Source organism: Adiantum capillus-veneris, chromosome 16, assembly GCF_014529385.1.
Source record: "Adiantum capillus-veneris isolate H3 chromosome 16, ASM1452938v2, whole genome shotgun sequence".
NCBI classification, from domain to species: domain Eukaryota; kingdom Viridiplantae; phylum Streptophyta; class Polypodiopsida; order Polypodiales; family Pteridaceae; genus Adiantum; species Adiantum capillus-veneris.
The window spans coordinates 14977788-15000112 of record NC_140946.1 but is presented as its reverse complement, the minus strand read 5'-3'; the positions used below and the strand labels follow the sequence as shown (position 1 = coordinate 15000112).

At 44.7% G+C, this 22325-nt stretch overlaps 1 protein-coding gene across 1 annotated transcript in view; it reads right to left on the bottom strand.

Annotated features, from left to right (window-relative positions):
• Positions 1-20357, bottom strand: part of LOC147438605 (Vps51/Vps67 family (components of vesicular transport) protein) — a 160781-nt gene extending 140424 nt beyond the window's left edge. The window contains exon 1 of the mRNA XM_086484658.1: positions 20117-20357. Within this exon, the coding sequence (XP_086340784.1) occupies positions 20117-20284 (168 nt within the window). The 5' untranslated portion in view covers positions 20285-20357. The remainder of the gene's footprint in view (positions 1-20116) is intronic.
• Positions 20358-22325: the final 1968 nt, after the last annotated feature.

Genomic DNA, 22325 nt, shown 5'->3' with positions numbered 1-22325 from the left:
GCTTGACCCTGAGTTTCAGGGAAGGCGTCAAGAGACCGAGAAGGAGGTGAGCAAAGGATGGCGGCTTGCATTGGAGCGCCTTGAGCCTAGCAGTGACATTAGGCGCAAGATTGGAGACGAGCTACTCAACCTACAAGCAAAAGAAGGGCTCCTATGGATGTGTAGATGCACAGCTTGATCGCAACAAGATTGGCTTGGTTTTGTGGTGGGAGGACTATGGAGGAGATGGCCCACATTTGCAGCGCTTGGCTGTTCGTGTCTTTAGCCAAGCATGTACCACTAGTTGCTTGGAGCAACTATGGAGTGTGTACAGTCACATTGCCTCTAAGAAGAGGAATCGCCTTGGGGTCCAGAGGGCCAATGATTTGGTGTTTGTGAGCGCTAACTTGCGCATGCTTGCCAAGAGCGTCACACACAAGGCAGATCCCTTCACTGAGTGGGAGATGGCACAAGAGAATCCATCTATGGCCGATACTCTTTTGGAGGAGCTAGAGGAGGACTTCGAGCCTCAATGCGAGCCTCCCAAGCCCTCATACGTCGTTAACGACCTCGACTACGACGATGATATGGAGATTCAGCAGGCGAGCACTTCTTGAGTTTGATGATCATTGATCACTCGACTCTCGAGTCTAGACTCTTGAGTCTACAACTCTACCTACTACATAGCCCTTTGTACTTTTTGTTATCCTTGAGGCCTCACGCTTGTCCTAAGTCCTTTAGGCTTTTTGACTCTTGAGCCGTTGTGGCATGCACTTCTCATTTTGTATCCATCGATCATCAATGTTTTATTAGCACATTTCCGCTTATATGACTCGTATTCTTTGGTCTATTTAGTGTAAATTTGTGGTCAAAGTGATACTCTATGTGTGTGGCATGTGTGTAGGTCAAAAAATGCCATAAAAACTCTCTTTTTTTTTGCCGTTCCGAACCCCATCCCCGTTTCCTGACTTTTGTTGTCCCGTTCCCATTCCGGACCCCATTCCCGACCTCGACCCGCCGTCCCATGTAACTATGTAAATACAGAGCTGAGAGAGAGAGAGAGAGAGAGAGAGAGAGAGAGAGAGAGAGAGAGAGAGAGAGAGAGAGAGAGAGAGAGAGACGACACGCGACACGGAGTGGCGGAATTCCACCCCAGAGAGTATTGGCCCCAAACCTTGGTGCCCCTTTCGGTATTTCTTTAAATTGTATCAACACAGTACAAGCCAGTACTCCAGACTCAGCACCTTCGCCAGGAAGCATGCCAGAGAATGAGCCCTAACCTCATATTCAAAGGCCCTAGGCCCAAAAAGCAGTTTACAGTAAAAAGCCTTCAAACTCAAAAGCATCTCGTCCAAAAGCAAAGCCAAAAAGCTGCCAGCGTAATTTATGAAAATCCATACAACCTGCCACGTCATCAACCAACGTAATTTTCGGAAATCTGCCACGTCATCAACAGCCACGCAATTTCTTGTGTGTGTGTGTGGGTCCTGCTTTATTTCCTTTATGTCACTTGGGGCCCCATGGGACGGGGTCCCCATAAGTTGGTAGGACTTCTTCTGTTACTTGTTCTTCTTAGGGTTTAGGCCCCTCAGCCAGCATCTGCAAATTGGCTCCATTCTTTAGGCTTTGACATGTCAACAGTTTGTGACATTCTAGCTCTGACAAGAGATTGGCATGGACCACCTCTCTACGGAGAGAATCTGCGACTAGACAAACAAAATGATCAAATGCGTCTATGACCTCGACACAAAAGCCCTAACCCTAACACCCGTCACATACCGCCTTCTAAAATCAATGTCCTCAATTGTAGGTTATAGTACAAAGAAAAAATGAAAGATGTCCACACTTTTAACATTTACACAATGTTTCCCCAATTGAAATCCCGTGAGTGATCATTCAATCATGCATACATGTGCAGTGATGGCAATGTGCATAAAAGGGATAAGCTAGCTAAAATATGTCATGGGAGTATCATAGCCAATGCTTATAAAAGGACATTGGATCATGCTTTGATGTTGATCGCACATCCAAGATCATCATAATCATTATTTGTCATAAATTCATACAAATTTCATAAAACAAAACAAAATTCATGGTTCTTCTCGTTAATCCAAAAATTATAGGATACATTCCTAAGCTGACGCCGCACCTGGATCAGCTGCTATGCTCAAGTCCAACAATAACTCCTTGTTTCTATGCTTCAATTGAATTGTTCATTTTCTGGCATCCAGCCTGGCATAATACTTGTAGAACCAAGGGATGCCGAATAAAACATCACATCCTGCCAACTACATAATGTAGAAATCAACTGGATCTGCAAATGTCTGAACTTAAAGTCAAAGTGATCCAATCAATGGTTTCGACGATGTGTAAGTCCCATTGGCCATTTATGCTTCAATCTGAGTTCCTTTGGCATATTCGTCAATGCCCAATCTTTTTTTTTCTAACAAACACTTGCAACCAACTATGGGGAGATAAAATTTTGCACGGATCCTGAATCAAAGAAGATAAGGACATCTTAATCTCTAACTTTTCCCTTAGCTTTCCATGGTTCATTAGATGGATCAAAAGTAGGAACTCTTATCAAGTCAAGAATCAACCCAACTGAAGGTAGAGGCTTCTTGTTTGTAAGGTGCAGCGGAATGAATGTTTGAACTTTGCTCAAGATGAGTGCTCCGAACTGTGCTCAAGGTTCCTTTTGTTCTTATGGAAGGGAGAGCCTTCTGTTCTTAATGAGAGAGTGCAATGATCACAAACAAAGTGAATGGACACTGTGTGTGCAACTGTATGAGACTGAGAGATAGAGAGAGAAGACAATACGACACCAAAGACATTGTAAAACCCTCCTCCGAAGGCCCCACTCTCGTTGGCAAGAGTGGTCTACTATTGATTGCACAAACTGGTACAAAGTGGATGCATCTGATTGATGCAAGTCTAGGCTAGATCGATGACGACGACGGGGATGGCGAGACCGATCTAAGGACTGAAAACTGATGCTTTTGTACTACTGTCCAAAAACGCTGCTGGCTGAAATCTGATGCGAAACTCCTGCTTTTCCAAAAACGCTAATGGCTCATAATGTCTGGACCAAAAACGCTACTGTGGGCTGATCCTTGCGGCTCAAATCTGCTGGTCTTTAGGTGGTCAAAGGCTGAAAACCGTTGGTGCTGTATTTGCTGAAAACGCCATGCAAAAAGGGGGCGTGTCACGTGACACATCCAACCTTATGTGTCCGTGGACAAGCTACAGCATGATCAGGGTTCAGTTCAGTCAAGTCAGTCTAGAATAGGAAGTGATCTGGCACTTTTGTGAGTCTATTCGCCCTAGGACCAAATTCAGCCCTAGGACCAGCGTTTTCAGTTTTCAGCCCTTAGCACTTGCAAAAGAAGTCCCAAACCTCGCAGATCTCACCTTCCCGCAACCGATCCTTGCCGCACGGTCGGATCATGCAAAGTTTGCAGTTTCAACCCGGAAGACGCAAATTTCAGCATCTGCGTTTTCAGCGCGTCATCGTCGCATCGTCGCCATCAACATCGTCATTGACATAGAGTCAAAATTCAACAGATAAAGATTTGCAGATTTCAGCCATTAGCAGTTTCAGATTTCAGCCATTACCAATTTCTCATCGTCCTCGACATCGTCGGCAAGTCCAAGCATTGTAGAGATTTGTGCAATCATAAGTAGACCGCTCTCGCCATAGAGAGTGGGGCCTTCGGAGGAGGGTTTTACAACGTCTCTGGTGTCGTATTCTCTTCTCTCTCTATCTCTCAGTCTCATGCACTTTCACTTACAGTGTCCATTCACTTTGTTTGTGTCCATTGCACTCTCTCACTAAGAACGGAAGGCTCCCCCTGCCATAAGAAAAAGGAACCTTGAGCACAATTCGGAGCACTCATCTTGAGCAAAGTTCAAACATTCATTCCGCTGCACCTTACATTGGTATCAGAGCTGTGGCAGTGTTCTCTATCACTCAAGGAAAGAACCACAAGAATCACAAAAAAAAAAATGCTTGTTGCGGTCGCACGAACCCAACTTCACTTCGGCGTGTCGATTCCTAATCGTGTTTTTGAAGAGTGACAGGAATCCCACGAAAGAAGGGCTTGTCCAGCCTCCCCTTGTGCCTCTTTTCACTCATTGAGAGCGGACCGTGCACTTAGCGGCCGGCCAATCAACGTCAGGTGGAAAAAAGCAACCTTGGTGTGAGCGCAAGGCCGCCAAGGGGTGCGCCCGCAGAAAAGAGCAAAACTCGGGTGAAGAGAAGATTCTTCTCAAACGCAGATTGCAAGCGAAAGAAGAACCTCAAGAACTCAAGAAACCAAGAACCCAAGTTCCTCGTGAACTTAAGAACCTAAGATCACAGTGTATGGTCATCACTCGAAGCGGAATGGATACTTCGCTCGGAGGTGATGAGCATGAGAGAGGCGACGACGAATTTTTCCCACCAAGAGGTTTTTCCGACCCTCCCCCTTCCCCAGCTACTCCAAGGATTGCACTAACTCCTATGGAGGCTTTCGACAAGAGGATGACTGACAGGAAGTTAGAAAGGGAAGAAAGAATAGCAGCCATAGAGCGCAAATATGAAGAAAGAATGGCAGCCATAGCGCGTGAGCACGAGCAAGCACGCTTGGCAGCCAAAGAAAGACAAGCAGAATTTGATCGCCAGAACAAAGAAAGACAAGCAGCCTTTGATCACGAGAACAAAGCAAGACAAGAGAAGGGCCACCAACACATGAAAGAGTTCTGGCGCCTTTTTTCCATTGTGCAGGCGTAGTCTACACAGAATCAGGAAAAGGAGACTCTCTTAGTCTCTTCTTCTCCCAAGCATGACACACAGGATTTGCATGATGATAAGCATGATGATTTGAATGATAATGATGAGCATGATGATTTGGATGACAATGACAAGCATGATGATTTGCATGATCAAGATGTGATTTCTCACAAGCATGATGATTTGCATGAAGAAGATGTGATTGTTCACAAGAAGGATGAGTTAGTGGATACTTTTTCTAGCGAAGCTAACCTCATTGCAGATTCGATCAATCACGAAGAACCGATCTTGGCTCTTGAGCCTAGGTCCAAAGAACCCCCACAAGAAGTATTATGTGTTCGCATGATTAGTCAGCACGCATTGTTCGAGTGTTCCATTCGTGATCGTTTCCTGTATTTTAGTCCGCGTCTTTATGTGATTCTTTTTCCTAGGCATGACATATTGTACGTTGAGCACGTTTCACTCACGAATGAGCACGGATGTATGCGGATTGTTCATGAAAAGCTGAAAAGTATACATTCAAGGAAGTCACATTCCATATCTCTTCCTTGGCACGACACAGTTGAAAAAAGAGCACATGAAAGTATGAGCACCAAGCATGGGCATTTTCGTTGTGAATTGCCACAGTTCATTGCCATAGATCAGAAGAGAACGATTCGATCTCATTGTTTGCGTGTGTGTGGTGAACGGTTTGGCACTCCGTCTCTTTGTTCATCTACATTGCATGCACAGTCTTTGAGGAAGACAAGATTTTTTCCAGTCACTTTACATGGAATAGGTATGTTCATGTTTTTGTGTTGGAAGTGGTTTCAGGAATTTTCTGCCATGGAGATTCTTGAAGAAGAAAGAAGCATGACTCTAGACGAAGTTGAAGCATTGAAGGAGCCACAGAAGACTGTCACTCTCGACGCGGCCCAAAGAAGCAAGCGTTGCAGACCTTTATGAAGTTCAAGTATCGCACGACCCACACATCAAAGTGGGCCGACAAAGAGTCCTTCCAAGGATTCCAGACCCTGTTGGCGATCTCCCTCGACACCATACAATTCGGTACCAGTACCTCACTTTGAAAAGGAGGGGATGTCACGTGACACATCCAACCCTTTGTGTCCGTGGACAAGCTATAGCATGATCAAGGTTCAATTCAATCAAATCAGTCTAGAATAGGAAGTGATCTGGCACTTTTGTGAGTCTGTTCGCAGACCGTGCATGTCCAGACACTTAGATTAGATGCATTTCCTCTGATTGCACACAGCATGACCATCAGATTCCAGTCAGATCCCATCAATAGCATTTTTACAGTGCATAGACCTATTTTCCCTATTTTTGACATTTTTCACTTATTATTTTTAAGTGACTTTTGTTGGAAAGTAGGTAGGGCAATTTTACTAAGTTTGTATATAAGCAAACCTAGGCTAGCACTTTTAAGAAGAAGAGGCAGCAGGACATCTTGCTCAAGAGGCAACTTCTCAGCAGGACCCAAGAGGCCTAGTGTTTTTGCTCCACAGCAACAACCTAGCGTTTTGGACCAGATCAGCCAGCGTTTTTGCACTTGGAGATTCCGGCGGCAATAGAACATCAGATCAGCCTAGCGTTTTGCATTTGCAAGACAACCGGCAGCAACAGAGCAGAATTCAGCCCTAGAGTGTTTGCATCTGCAAGACAACTCAGCGTTTTTGCAGATCATCGCAACAGATTCAGCCCTAGGACCAGCGTTTTCAGTTTTCAGCCCTTAGCACTCGCAGAAGAAGTCCCAAACCTCGCAGATCTCACCTTCCCGCAGCAGATCCTCGCCGCACGGTCGGATCCCGCAAAGTTTGCAGTTTCAGCCCGGAAAACGCAGATTTCAGCATCTGCGTTTTCAGCGCGTCGTCGTCGCATCATCGCCATCGACATCGTCATCGACATAGAGTCAGAATTCAGCAAATAAAGATTTGCAGATTTCAGCCATTAGCAGTTTCAGATTTCAGCCCGTCTCGTCGTCGTCGACATCGTCAGCAAGTCCAAGCATTGTAGAGATTTGTGCAATCATAAGTAGACCGCTCTCGCCCTAGAGAGTGGGACCTTCGGAGGAGGGTTTTACAATGTCTCTGGTGTCGTATTCTCTTCTCTCTCTATCTCTCAGTCTCATGCACTCACTTACAGTGTCCATTCACTTTGTTGGTGTCCATTGAACTCTCTCACTAAGAACGGAAGGCTCTCCCTTCCATAAGAAAAAGGAACCTTGAGCACAGTTCGGAGCACTCATCTTGAGCAAAGTTCAAACATTCATTCTGCTGCACCTTACAAGGCGATTTGGGGTTCTGGAAACGCTAGGACTGAGGTTGTCTGCGATGATGCCTTGATAAAAAACGCTAGGGCTGAGGTTGTCCTGGCAATGATGTTTGGATGAAAAACGCTAGGGCTGAGGTTGTCTTGCTTGGAGGAAAAACGCCACCAAGGGGATCTTGCTGAGAAGTTGTCTGTTGAGCGATGGTGCTCGTGCTGCCTCTTCTGCCAATTAGTGCTACCCTAGGTTTGCTTATATACAAACTTACTCAATTTGCCCTACCTACTTTCCAACAAAAGTCACTTAAATTAATAAGTTAAAAATGTCAAAAATAGGAAAAATAGCTTAAATGCACTGAAAAATTCCCCTAAAGGATTCTGATGGGAATGCTTACGATCATGCTGTGTGCAACCAAAGGATATGCATCTACACTAAGTGTCTGGACATGCACGGTTTGCGAACAGACTCACAACAGTGCCAGATCACTTCCTATTCTAGACTGGTCATGCTCCAGCTTGTCCACGTACGCATAGGGTTGGATGTGTCACGTGACATCCCCTCCTTTTCAAAGTGAGGTACTGGTACCGAACTGTATGGCGTCGAGGGAGATCGCCAATAGCATTCGGAATCCTGGAAGGGACTCTTCGCCGGCCCACTCTGATGTGTGGGTCGTGCGGTACTTGAACTTCATAAAGGTCTGCAACGCTTGCTTCTTTGAACCGCGCCGAAAGCGACACAAAGTCTTCTGTAGCTCCTTCGATGCTTCAACTTCGTCCAGAGTCATGCTTCTTTCTTCTTCAAGAATCTTCATCGCTGAAAATTCCTGAAACCATTTCCAACACAAAAACATGAACATACCTATTCCATGTAAAGTGACTGGAAAAAATCTTGTCTTCCTTAAAGATTGTGCATGCAATGTAGATGAACAAAGAGACGGAGTGCCAAACCGTTCACCACACACACGCAAACCATGAGATCGAACCTTGTGTTTCTGATCTAAATCAATCAACTGTGGCAATTCACAACGGAAATGCCCATGCTTGGTGCTCATACTTTCATGTGCTCTTTCTACAAATGTGTCATGGCAAGGAAGAGACATGGAATGTGACGTCCTTGAATGCATACTTTTCAGCTTCTCATGAACAATCCGCATACATTCATGCTCATTTATGAGTGAAACATGCTCAACGTACAATATGTCATGCCTAGTAAAAGGGATCACATAAAGACGCTAACGAAAATACAGGAACCGATCACGAATGAAACACTCGAACAATGCGTGCGTATGAATCATGCGAACAAATAATACTTCTTGTGAGGGTTCTTTAGACCTAGGCTCAAGAGCCAAGATCGATCCTTCGTGATTAATCGAATCTGCAACGAGGTTAGCTTCTCTAGAAAAAGCATCAACTAACTCCTCATCCTTGTGAACAATCACGTCATCTTCATGCAAATCATCATGCTTGTGAGAAATCACATCTTGATCATCATGCAAATCATCATGCTTGTCATTATAATCCAGATCATCATGCTTATCATTGTCATTCAAATCATCATGCAAATCCTGTGCGTCATGCTTTGGAGAAGAAGAGACTAAGAGAGTCTCCTTCTCTTGACTCCGTTCAATCTTCGCCTGCACATTAGCAATGAGAGAGGGAGAATGAACAACTTCCTCTCTACGAATGACAATGGGAGAGTCACTTTTGGCATTGAAAGTGAACGTATTTTCCGCCCAATCAATGAGAGGGTTATGCTCATGAAACCATCGAATACCCAAAATCATATCACATCCTAAGAGAGGAGAGACAAAAAATTCTCTACGGAAAGCAGCTTGTTGAACTGTAAACAACACATCAAGGCACTCTTTCGTGATGGGAGAGTCCATACCGGGAGCAAAGCCAGAGACCTCGAGAGGAGATTTCTGACTAACCTCTAGGCGGGCTTTTTCAACAAGAGAGCGACTGATCACATCATGCATACTACCTGGGTCAAACAATATGACAAAATGCTGCCCCGTCATATGACCATAACATTTAATGAGAGACTCATCAATGGGAGGGTCAGGAGAAACTTGGGGCATACTCGTGTTGTCATTGATTGCATTGACAGAGGAAGTGGGTTCTGTGGATTCTTTAGATTCATTCGAGTCAAGCTTAGGACATGTTCTTTTTATGTGACCCTTAATGTGACAATGAAAACGACCTTCCTTAGAATAAGTGCTTTGCTCTTCCGACGTGATGTATCCTCCTAAAATTCCTTGTGCTATCTTTTCATATGGAGTGAGCTTAGGTTTAGCAATTGTGTTAGCCTTACCCTTAGGTTCATTGGAAGAATTCTTTTCTGAGAGACTATTGGAAGATTGGTTAGAAGAGTTACCGTTCTTACCGTTCTGAGGGTTCTGAGAAGTCTGGGAGGTACTTGTGGAAGTCTTGTTCTCCTTAGGCTTTCCCTTGTTGTGCTTCATCTTCTGTGTGAGAGGAATCGCAACCGCCTTGTTGAGATCGATTGGATCGAGCACCTCGACATCGTACTTGATATACTCGTCCAATCCGTAAAGGAATGCCTCTTTGCGCTCATCATCCGACTTGCGTAATTGGATACCGAGCTGCAAAACGCGATTAGAGAAAGACATAACCGGCATACCATTTTGCTTGAGAGCGCGCCAATCGTGCAAGGTACTGAGGTGGCATAAACCGCGCCTTGAGCTTGTCTTGAAATCAGCCCAATTGAAGGTAAGGGGCGTGAATTCGTCGGCTTCCTCTAGGTGCGCGGCTAACTGTGCCTCTTGCCATGCGTGGTACCAATTTATGGCATCACCAGCAAGATACATAGCTACCGTCAAAACCTTGCTATTTCCTGTCTTCTTAGTTGTCGCAAAATAAGCATTAAATTGATGCAACCAAGAATGAATAACCGTAGCATCCATCTTACCATCATACTTACTGAAAGTCAACTTCTCTGTGACTGGGTTGTTGGAGAACGCATCCCGGCTTGCGCCACTTGAGGAACTACCAACATCTTTGGCTGGTTCAGACTTCAAGGCAAGAAATTGTCGAACCAATTCTTGAGTGCGGAGGTCTCTTTGAACCTCACGATCGGCCTCCAACGCCCCTCGTCTTGCTTCGGCTTCCTCCTTTCTTTGTGCTTTTCTTTCTTTTCGTTCGTCGCGGTCGTGTTCCAAGGCAATGCGAGTCGCTTCTTATTGTATTGCATTTCTTTCGTTTCGTTCTTCGCGCTCGCGTTCCAAGACAATGTGAGTCGCTTCTTGTTGTACCAACGCAACGCGAGTCGCTTCTCGATTCGCTTCTTGTTGTTGTGCCATCATGTCCAACATCGACTTGGCCATCGCCTCCATAGGATTTGGTACAATTCGTGCGTAGATGGAGAAGGGGGAGGGTCGGAAAAACCTCCTGGTGGGAAAAATTCTTCGTCGCCTCTCTCATGCTCATCACCTGTATGCGAAGTATCCATTCCGCTTCGGGTGATGACCATGCACTATGATCTTTGGTTAAGTTCACGAGGAACTTTGGTTCTTGAGGGTCTTGGGTTCTTGGGTTCTTGAGGGTCTTAAGGTTCTTGAGGGTTTTCTTTCGCTTGCAATCTGTGTTTGAGAAGGATCTTCTCTTCACCCGAGTTCTGCTCTTTTCCGTGGGCGCACCCCTTAGCGGCCTTGCGCTCACACCAAGGTTTCTTTTTTCCACCTCACGTCGATTGGCCGGCCGCTAAGTTCACGGTCCGCTCTCAATGAGTGAAAAGAGGCACAAGGGGAGGCTGGACAAGCCCTTCTTTCCTGGGATTACTGTCACTCTTCAAAAACGCGATTAGGAATCGACACGCCCAAGCGAACTTCGGTTCGTGCGATCTCAAGAAGCAAAAAAAATTATGTGGTTCTTGTGGTTCTTTCCTTGAGTGATACAGAACACTGCCAAAGCTCTGATACCAATGTTAGGTGCAGCGTAATGAATGTTTGAACTTTGCTCAAGATGAGTGCTCTGAACTGTGCTCAAGGTTCCTTTTGTTCTTATGGAAGGGAGAGCCTTCCGTTCTTAATGAGAGAGTGCAATGATCACAAACAAAGTGAATGGACACTGTGCGTGCAACTATATGAGACTGAGAGATAGAGAGAGAAGAGAATACGACACTAGAGACAACGTAAAACCCTCCTCCGAAGGCCCCACTCTTGTTGGCGAGAGTGGTCTACTATTCATTGCACAAACTGGTACAAAGTGCATCTGACTAATGCAAGTCTAGGCTAGATCGATGACGACGACGAGGATGGCGAGACCGATCTAAGGACTAAAAACTGTTGGGATCGGAGAGCACACACACAGAGAGCCAACACGAAGAAGGAGATAGACACAGTGTGTGGCGGGGCGGTACTGACACTACAATGTGTAGATGTGAGTATAGTTATTATGAATGAGTAAATGAATGGCTGTACATGGGCGGCTGAACAACGGGCAGCCGGGCACACGGGCCTTTAACCCAACAATCTCCCACTTAAAGGCAGTGTGCCTTTAAAGTGGCCAAAGTACAGCAAAAGAAGTCAAGCCATACCCATCAGCGATCTACAGTGTGCAAACCGCTGTGAGGCTAACGACTTCGTGAGTAGATCAACAGGGTTATCGTCAGTGTGTACCTTGACAAGCTCTATGCGCTTGTCCTCTAGCACCTCTCGTATGAAGTGATACCTCACCTCTCGTATGAAGTGATACCTCACCTCAATGTGCTTTGTCTTCGCATGGAAGACAGGATTCCGTGCCAACGCTATGGCACTCTGGCTATCACAATGTAGAATCGGAGCATCACAAGCCATACCAAGATCTCCCACTAGTCGTGAGAGCCATACGGCCTCCTTGGCAGCCTCAGTGGCAGCCATATATTCAGCCTCTGTAGTGCTCAAAGCAACGCATGGCTGTAAACGTGATGCCCACGAAACCGGTCCACCTGCAACTGTGAACACATAGCCGCTAGTAGACTTCCTCGAGTCCACTGACCCTGCATAGTCTGAATCTGTATATCCGCAAACAGACATATCCTTCTCACCATAACATAGGGACAACTCTGAAGTCCCTCTCAAATATCTGAGAATACCTCTCACTGCATCCCAATGACGCTTGCCCGGGTTAGACATGTACCTGCTAACCACACCAACTGCATGAGCAAGATCTGGACGCATAGCCACCATGGCATACATCAAGGAACCAACAGCTGACGCATAGGGAATCTGAGACATCTCTATAGTCTCCAAATCTGTCTGAGGGCAGTCATCATGGCTGAGTTTTACATATGGAGGCAACAGGGTACTAATGGCCTTCCCCCCTTCCATATGAAAACGCTCAAGCACCCTGTCAATGTACTCTTTCTGACTAAGAAAGAGCATCTTGCGAGAACGATCACGAGTGATCCGCATACCTAAAATATGACTGGCATCCCCAAGATCCTTCATGGAAAAGGTCTCATGTAGCCTATGTTTCAAGGCATCCACATCAGAAATGCACTTCCCTGCGATCAGCATGTCATCCACATACAAAACCAAAACAATAAGACTACCATCTACAGCCTTGCGAGTATAGAGGCATGGGTCCTCATAACTGCGTACATAACCCAATGAACTCATGAATGCATCAAACTTACGATACCATTCACGAGATGATTGCTTCAGCCCATACAAGGTCTTAAGAAGCCGGCATACCATCTTCTTTGAACCATGAATAACAAACCCACTTGGTTGCTCCATGTACAAATCCTCGTGCAAGTCCGGATGTAAGAAAGCTGTCTTTACATCCATTTGCTTCAACTCCATGTCTTCTGTAGCTACCAAGGCAAACAACATACGCAAAGTAGACATCTTCACCACTGGGGAGAAGATCTCGTCAAAATCAATGCCCTTCTGTTGCTTGAATCCTTTAGCCACAAGCCTTGCTTTGTACCTAGGCTTTGCATCCATTGAACACAATTTTATCTTGTAAACCCACTTGCATGGTACTGCCTTCTTACCCTTTGGCAAAGGAGTAAGCTCCCAAGTTTCATTTTGGATCAACGAATCCATCTCTGATTGCATAGCCTGCTCCCACTTGAGCTTGTCAACACTAGACATGGCCTCATCATAACATGATGGCTCCCCGCAATCAGTCAACAATACATAACCCATAGAAGGCACAAAACGCTGAGGCTGTCTTGCACGCCGCTCTGAACGCCTCAAAGACTGTGCAGGAGGTGCATCTGGCTGTCCCACATCTACATGATCTCCCAACAAGGGCTGATCTCCCACTTGAGGGTCAATGGGCTGCCCACGAGTAGCCATGGGACCATTATACCGATGACCATCCTCCTCAAATATCACACGCCGAACCTCAACCGTTCGCGGTGATGCTCTATACATAGAGTCCTCATGAAAAACAACATCATGGCTGCGCACAATCTTCCTGTCAATAGGATCCCACAATCGATAACCCATCTCACCAGAGCTACCATAACCCAAGAAGATACATCTCTTGCTCTTTGGATCCAATTTGCTGCGTTTTGCCTTAGGTACATGTACATAAGCTTCACAGCCAAAAACACGAAGGTGACCATACGAAGGTGGCAAACCTGTCCATACCTCTTCAGGCACTTTGAAACCCAAAGGAACACTAGGTGAACGATTTATCAAATGCACAGAAGTGGCAACAGCTTCAGCCCAAAATCCATTTGACAAACCAGCCATAGAAAGCATACTACGGACTTTTTCCTGTATAGTCCTGTTCATGCGCTCTGCCACACCATTTTGAGGAGGTGTATAGGGAGCACTAAGCTCGCGTCGTATACCCTTCTCAACACATAATGTTGTGAAAGCATGAGACATAAATTCACCCCCATTGTCCGTACGTAAGCACTTCAACTTACAACCTGATTGGTTCTCAACAAGAGCCAACCATTGCTTAAATATATCAAACACCATATCCTTCTTACGAATGGGGTATGCCCATACCTTCCTACTAGCATCATCAATGAACGTAACAAAGTACATAGCACCTCCAAGAGAAGCATTGGGCATCGGCCCACATACATCACTATGCACCAAAGCTAGCTTTTCCAAAGATCTGTGTGGAACACTTTTCTTATGAGAAGACCGAGCATGTCGACCATAAAGGCAATGCTCACAAAACTCAAAACCACCAAAATCTGAAACGGGAATGTAATCCGCACGTGCCAACAACTTCAAACCTTTTAGTGACATATGCCCCAAACGCTGATGCCATAAAGAAGCAGGAGGTTGCTCAGTGATCCCCACAATGTGATCAGCCACACTAGCTACACAAAGGGAATACAACGTATTCCTCTTAGCACCTTTAACCAAAACAAGGCTGCCCTTAGTGATCTTCCAACCTCCATCACCAAAAGATACATTGAAACCAAGTGAATCCAACTGACCCACACTAATCAAGCTTTTTGCAAGAGCCGGCACATGACGCACACGCTGCAAGACAAACGTAGTAGAGTTTGGCATAGCCAAATGAATATCCCCAATGCCATGAATCTGCATAGAACGCCCATCGGCAATCCTGACAGTACCTGTGCTCGAAGCATCATAGTCATGAAACCACGACCTATGAGGCGTAACGTGAAAAGAAGCACCATTGTCAATGACCCAATCCATAGGCATACTACGCTCATGAGTGAGAAGAAAAGCGTCATCAAAATAGGATGCAAGCAACACATCACCAAGCTCTTCACTAGTAGCACTAGTCGGAGCACATACATGGTCATCTTGAGAGCTACACTCTCCCTGTGTTGCATTTAACTCCTCAATCTTGACATTGGATTTAGGCTTGTCCTTAGCATCATGGTCTTTCTTCTTACCATCTCCATTTTCCCTTTTCCACTTGTAGCAATCCTTTTTGAAATGGCCTTTTCTACCACAATGAAAACATTCCACATCCTTTTTACTTGTGCCTGCACGGGACTTGCTTCTAGATTTACCCCTGTTGGACTTATACTTGTCCATAGTCCTGCCTCTGACAACCATTGCACTAGAAGACTTACTACCTGCATTATTCTTTCGATTAATCTCTTCCGTGAGAAGACTAAACTCCACATTAGTACTTGTCAACTCATTCGCAGGAACCGAGTTACTTATGGCTGTCCTAAATGTGTCCCATGACTCAGGCAACGTGACAAGTAAAAACATAGCTTTTACATTTTCCTCAAACGTAATTTCCTGCGTAGCAAGTTGGCTGAAAATTGTATTGAACTCATTCAAATGCGCATTCATGGAAGCACCTTCCTCCATTCGCAAATCAATAAGCTTTTTAATCCAATACACCATAGAAGCAGCTGAATGCTTATCATACATATCGCAAATCCGCTGCCATAGCTCATAAGCTCCACCCTGTGCATCTTTCACATTGTAATAAACAGACTTTGAAAGGGAAGGCCTAATGGTAGACCTGCACATCTCATCCAACTCCTCCCAATCATCCCTCTCCATGTTCTCTGGCTTAACTCCCAACAACTTTAGAGGTCGAATCTGTTTCTTCTGCACCAAGACATCCCAAATATGATCTTTCCAATATGAGAAGTTAGCACCATCCAACTTCTCAATATTGAAAACTGTGTCCTCTTTAGTGCCCATTACAACAAGAATGCAACAATGAGAAACCTGTAACCAACCAACAAACTGCCACAACAAAGTAGTGTTGCAAATCTGACAACACCTGCTGCTCAATCAAAGAGCAAACGCATAGAGTATAAATCAGCCCATAATATGGTCAAAAAACGTACGTAGAAATCCACAAACAAATGCATAAACCCGTGACACCTGTAGCTCAACCGGCCTAGGCAAACTGTGCCACAAAATGCATCAACAATGAGCTGTCATAGAGGCATAAACATACTCCATGTCTGAATAACCACAATAGAGACATAAGCTGACCAAGCTTACACAAATCCGTGAGCATAAATGGATCCAAGTGAGCATATAACCAATGCACAAGCTCAACGAAGTCCAATCTCTACTGTCAACCAAGTACCTATCCGTACTCAAACCGCAACACTGCAAGCAAGAGCAAACCCGCTCTATGTATAAGTGAACCAAATCTCCACAATATCATGCATAAAAAGTGTCTGTCAAACTACCATATCCAGATCCATCAACATACATAGATGATGTAAACCCGTAGCTCAAGAACATGCATAAACAGACTGCCGAGAAGAGTAGAAGCTCCCACTCAAACCACAACCATATACATGGCTGTCCCACAGTCAAAATACATGTTTTGTAACCACAGAAGAAACCTGTATCCAAAGCTCCCTGTAACCTGTAACCTGTACCCGTACCTGTACCTGTACCTGCACCTGTACCTGTAGTCGAAGAAGACAATGTCGCCAAACTCCCACTCTATCTGTGTATGAGGCCACTCCAAGAAGAGGCTACACACTCTCAAATGAGCTGTGGGCTCACGTAAGTGGAAGACACTACAACAATGGCACCTGTAATGGCTATGGAAGCTCTGGCAGCAGAAAACTACCAAAGAGAGCTGAAAAAACGTAGCTCCTAGTCTGTAGCTCGGATGGGATTTCTAATGGCACGAATGGCTCCGAAAGGGGGGTTAAACCCCAGGACGCCTGCTGAAAATACTCGCAGAGTGCTGAACCTTCCAATGCCAAGCTCAGAAAAACCTTCTGCTCTTTAGAAATGCGCACGTGCGCGAAACCGAAAAACGGCAATGAAACAGCAGCAAGTTTCAACACACTCAACAATGATGATGAAGCTCTCAATGCTCTCACTACCAAGCTCTGATACCACTTGTTGGGATCGGAGAGCACACACACAGAGAGCCAACACGAAGAAGGAGATAGACACAGTGTGTGGCGGGGCGGTACTCACACTACAATGTGTAGATGTGAGTATAGTTATTATGAATGAGTAAATGAATGGCTGTACATGGGCGGCTGAACAATGGGCAGCCGGGCACACGGGCCTTTAACCCAACAAAAACTGATGCTTTTGTACTGCTGTCCAAAAACGCTACTGGCTGAAATCTAATGCAAAATTGCTGCTGTCCCAAAAACGCTGATGGCTGAAAATGTCTGGAACCAAAAACGCTATTGTGGGCTGATCCTTGCGGCTGAAATCTGCTGGTCTTTAGGTGGTCAAAGGCTGAAAACTGTGGGTGCTTCATCTACTGAAAACGCCATGCAAAAAGGGAGCGATTTGGGGTTCTAGAAACGCTAAGGCTGAGGTTGTCTGCGATGATGCCTTGATGAAAAACGCTAGGGCTGAGGTTGTCCTGACGATGATGTCTGGATGAAAAACGCTAGGGCTGAGGTTGTCTTGCTTGGAGGAAAAACGCCACCAAGGGGATCTTGCTGAGAAGTTGCCTGTTGAGCGATGGTGCTCGTGTTGCCTCTTCTGCCAATTAGTGCTAGCCTAAGTTTGCTTATATACAAACTTACTCAATTTGCCCTACCTACTTTCCAACAAAAATCACTTAAATTAATAAGTTAAAAATGGCAAAAATAGGGAAAATAGGTTAAATGTACTGAAAAATTTCCCTGAGGGATTCTGATGGATTCTCATGGGATGCTTATGATCATGTTGTGTGCAACCAGAGGATATGGTGTCTGGACATGCACTGTCTGCGAACAGACTCACAAAAGTGCCAGATCACTTCCTATTCTAGACTGACTTGACTGAACTGAACCCTGGTCATGCTGTAGCTTGTCCACGTGCACATAGGGTTAGATGTGTCACGTGACATTGTTATCTTTGTTTTCATATATAAGTGGTCGTTTGTTATTTGGGGTTATCAGATAGTCCCGAGAAATAAGGCCATCAGGTAGAAGCGTCAAAAGATGTGTTAGTTCGCTGGTGTGAGGTTGTAACGGAAGGGCCCTATGCCCAAAAGCAGTACCTGAAAAGCATCAACTAAAAGCATCTGATCCACAAGCATCTGGCCTAAAAGCTGCCAGCGTAAAACCAAGTCGTCCGTACATCTACCACGTCAACAATCTACAGCGCAAAATGCGAAACTGTCGTACAATTGTTACGCCATCCTGTCAGCGCGATTTGCGGAGATATCTGTAGAGTCTTGCCATGTCATCAACTGGCTACGCAAGGGAGCTTGTGTATAGGTGTGCTGACTTATTTAATTATTTCACGCCCTAGAAACTTGGGCCCCTGTCACAAACTGCTGACGTGTCAAAGCCCACTTGCAGATGCTGGCCGAGGGGCCTAAACCCTAAGCAGAACAAGTAACAGAAGAAGTCCTACCAACTTATGGGGACCCTGTCCGATGGGGCCCCAAGTGACAAAGGATTCAAATAAAGCTGGACTCTCACACACACACAAAAGACTTGCGCAAACTGATGACGTGGCAGCTTTCCAAAAATTGCGTTGACATGATGACATGGCAAGTTGTACGGATTTCCGCGTTTTGCACTGACTGCTGACGTGGCAGCTATACGGATTTCTGTGATTTACGCTGACAACTTTTGGGCATTGCTTTTGGACCAGAAGATTTTGAGTTTGAAGGCTTTGCATGTAAACTGCTTTTCATAGGCCAAGGGCCTTTAAATATGTGCTAAGGGCTCATTCTCTGGCACGCTTCAACGAGAAGGTGCAGAGCGCGAGTACCGGCATTGTACTGTGTTGATCCAATAAAAAGAAATACCGAAAGGGGCGCCAAGGTTTGGGGCTAATACTCTCTGGGGTGGAATTCCGTCACTCCGTGTCACATATTGTCTCTCTCTTTTAGTTCAATTGTTATTAAAGTGCTAAAAGTCTATTCAGTCTGTTCTTTTCTATTGGCACGTGGTGTCCGTCTTGTGACAGTGGTATCAAAGCATCAGGCGTGTGCTTTTCTGAAAGCATACCGGTCCTACCAAAGAGCAAATAGAAAAAGATCGCACTTCCAAAGTTCCTTGGAAATTTTGGCTTCGTGCTCCGACCCCCGACTTAGCAGAAACTCCGATCCTTACTACATCGCGCATCCGGCACGCTCCCGTCTTCACCGCTCATGTCTTACAGGAAATAAGTCATTAAGATCACTTGCAAAAGAAGGATCCAAGATTTGTTTGGAGTCACTGTTTTTCTCAAAAGCAGTGCCATGCAGATGTTGATGTCTATAGCTACCAAGCCACACACTTCTAAGGACTTGGCAAGCTTTCAAGAAAATTTTTACCCTAAGTTATATGGTTTCTGACATCTTCCTTCGGACTGCAACTTCTGGCAAAGTGGGGTATCTTGAAATGCTTGCCATGGAAACCCTAGCAGATTATAACTTGAAATTTCTCGACATCTCTCAGTAGATGTCTCTTCACGAGCTGATGACCTTGGAGGTCCGATGTGATTGCTATGTCTTGGGACTATCATTGCCACCAGAGGAAGACTATTTGTCCAAGACATGATGGACCATGCTGCAGTTGGTTGTGACCTTATGGAAGGAATCTAACCCTAATTTTTTATGCAGGTTTCAGGATGGAAAGTCAATCGACTTTTCTAGCTCGACTAATGTCGAGATTGCTTTACCAAACAGAGGATGATAAGAGCAGGCTTTCTCATACCTTGCTGCTAAGCAGCAGACAGCATGACATCCTACACCCCCGGTTTGGTACCAAATGGAACTAGCTAGCCTTTTGCATATCATGATAGTATCTCCCAAACATACAGTTTGACACCCATTAGAAGTTAGAGCTCCATCCCCTTTTTACATTTGTACACACTACTCCTCACGCTCCACTTCATAGCAAACTTATGTTCAGCATTTGTGTGTCCCTTGCGTAACCTGGACACCCATAGGACACACACATGTACATCATTCTGTCTCATAGGCCGACGCTGGCCTATACAAGATGGTAATAAAGCTCTCTCTCTCTCTCTCTCTCTCTCTCTCTCTCTCTCTCTCCTGAAAAACATGATTGAATGACCAATCAAACAACAGTGCCCAATGTTCTGAGGACCTCTATGAAGCGTGCGAAGTATGTGCAATCAGAAGATGCAAATATAAGGATCTCTATCTCAGGAATCTCACGATCAAATGCGTCCCCCCACAGGTGGAGGAACGCGAATGCAAATGCAGACTTTAATTTCGAGAGCTGTGGAAATGAGAACAGACCAAAGAAGACATGTAGCGATCGGCATCAAAAGCTTTGGTGTTAATGGCTTGCAGAGTGTCGCGTCGAGCAAGGGTAGGAGAGGACTGTGCGTGCTCCTCGTCCTCGCCATAGAAGCTGCTAAGCAGATCTCTTACGCGCTTCGTCTTGGACTGCAGATCTTCTGCCATGGCCAACTTTGCTAATGATTTAACCAGGTGGAAATTTCATTTAGCCTGCAGCATCTAAAGGTGAAACATTGCACTGTCGACGATTTTTTACCCAAACAACTGAAAGAATCACGGTGGCCTTCTAAAATGATTAGAACGTGATAAAATCATTAGGTTGAGTTTGAGTAGAATCCGTGTTCAAAAAAGGATTGCCTCAGCTTAGCCTTGAGTTGGTTGAAAATGCAGACTACCTGGTTGCAAACCATGTTAAAGGGAAGAAAAACTGGTGAAATATGTGAGAAAATAGTTCAAAAATCTTGTAGATTTTATATTTATGCTAGTATTTCCGATTCGCTTCTTTGTGGGAAGGAAACTTAGTCGATGGCCGCTTATAAAAGAGACTTTCATGAATATTGACTAGAATTAAGTTACACAATGTAAAAAAAATCAAGCCATGTGAGGCAGTGAAATGAAATGTGAAATTAAAAAACCTCATTAATATGTGTGTGTGTGTGTGTGTGTGTGTGTGTGTGTGTGTGTGTATCCATAGAAATTACTAGAATTATGCAAGTGAAGATTTACTTTAACATTCTAAAACAATAGAATGCAAAAAAAATCAAGACATGTCAGGATATGGAATGAAAGTAAGTCTCCATCATGCATTGAAAACAATGAAAGTCTCCCTAACGCAACACAACACTAAGGTTTCTTTTAGAAAGCAAAAAAAAAGTGTGTCAATGATTTTGAAAATGCTAGTATTAATGTGAATCTTAGGAGATGTCTCGGGGGGGGAGGGGGGGGATCGTGCAAGAAAAGGCAAAACCTACGCATAAGGGGAAGGGATGACCACCCATATTCACGAATACACCCACATATATGCATACTTAGCTAATCCTAGATGTTCCTTCATCTGCTTTTCACATTGTTTAGTTAGGTAGACAGAAAATTCTAGCTTAACCCCATATTCTTTTAAAGATATAGACACTAAAGAGGTTTAACTCAATGATTGGTTACTTTATAGTTAAGCACTCTCTGATTGAAACAGTTTTGGGATAGGTGACCTCCTTAGAAGTTTTGAGACTTGGTAAACATTTGTCTCTCATGTGTAGCCAACGGCGCCAACAAAGCCTTCGTAGCTTCATTCCCAAGTATACCAAGGACTACACCTTGGTTGCCCCCTTAGTTGTTGCCACCGAGGAGGGAGAGAGGGAAGGGGGTAGTGTCGGGATGGCGTGCTCTTTGCCTTATTCACCATTAAGGAGGGGGAGAGATGAAGGGGGTAGTGCCGGGAGTGTGTTCTCTCACCGCCGTGCAGAAAATTTGCTACAGAGTTTTGTTGCTCTTGCTCTCTATCCGTTCCGTACTCACCCTCTGCCTCCCTTAATAGGTTTCCGAGGTGAGTTATTCTTGGTGCATGCTTTTCGGGTCCTTGTCTCACGTATTACTATTTTCAGCTGCAAGTCTCTCAAGTAAATGCTTTTTGTGTAGTCAACTATTGGAGTCCTTTTCTCTTGGTTATCCTCAAGCCACAAAATATTTGACACCCACTTTCCTAAAGCAAGGCCTTCAGAATCTTCTCTTTATTTCTTAACATATAAAACATAGAATTAACATAACCGATGCATAGAATGTCCAATTTCAGAACTAGTTGTTTTGAACGAATTCATAATTATTAATACACTTAAAAATGCTCCAAAACTTAGAATAAGGGCCTGGAATAGAAGCAAAAATTATTGATAAAAATTCAAGTACATTATAGACTCCTCACTTAGGAATTCCAGATATCCTCATCTCGAGAACAAGTGAGGATAGTCCTTCTCTAAGGTGGCTTCATTCCCATGTCGCATCTTCTTCAGGATAGTCCTACCATTAAATAAGGTGTTCTCTAAGAATTCTATCCTTAAGGACTTTCTCTCAAGATTCCAAAATTCTAGAGGGTTGGAGCTCCAAGATGTTTGAGTTAGCATGACAATTTTTTCATCATCAAGGAGGTGGTTATCATTGGGGGTACAAGTTTTCAATAAGCTTACATGGAACACATTGTGGACTTTGATGTGATCTA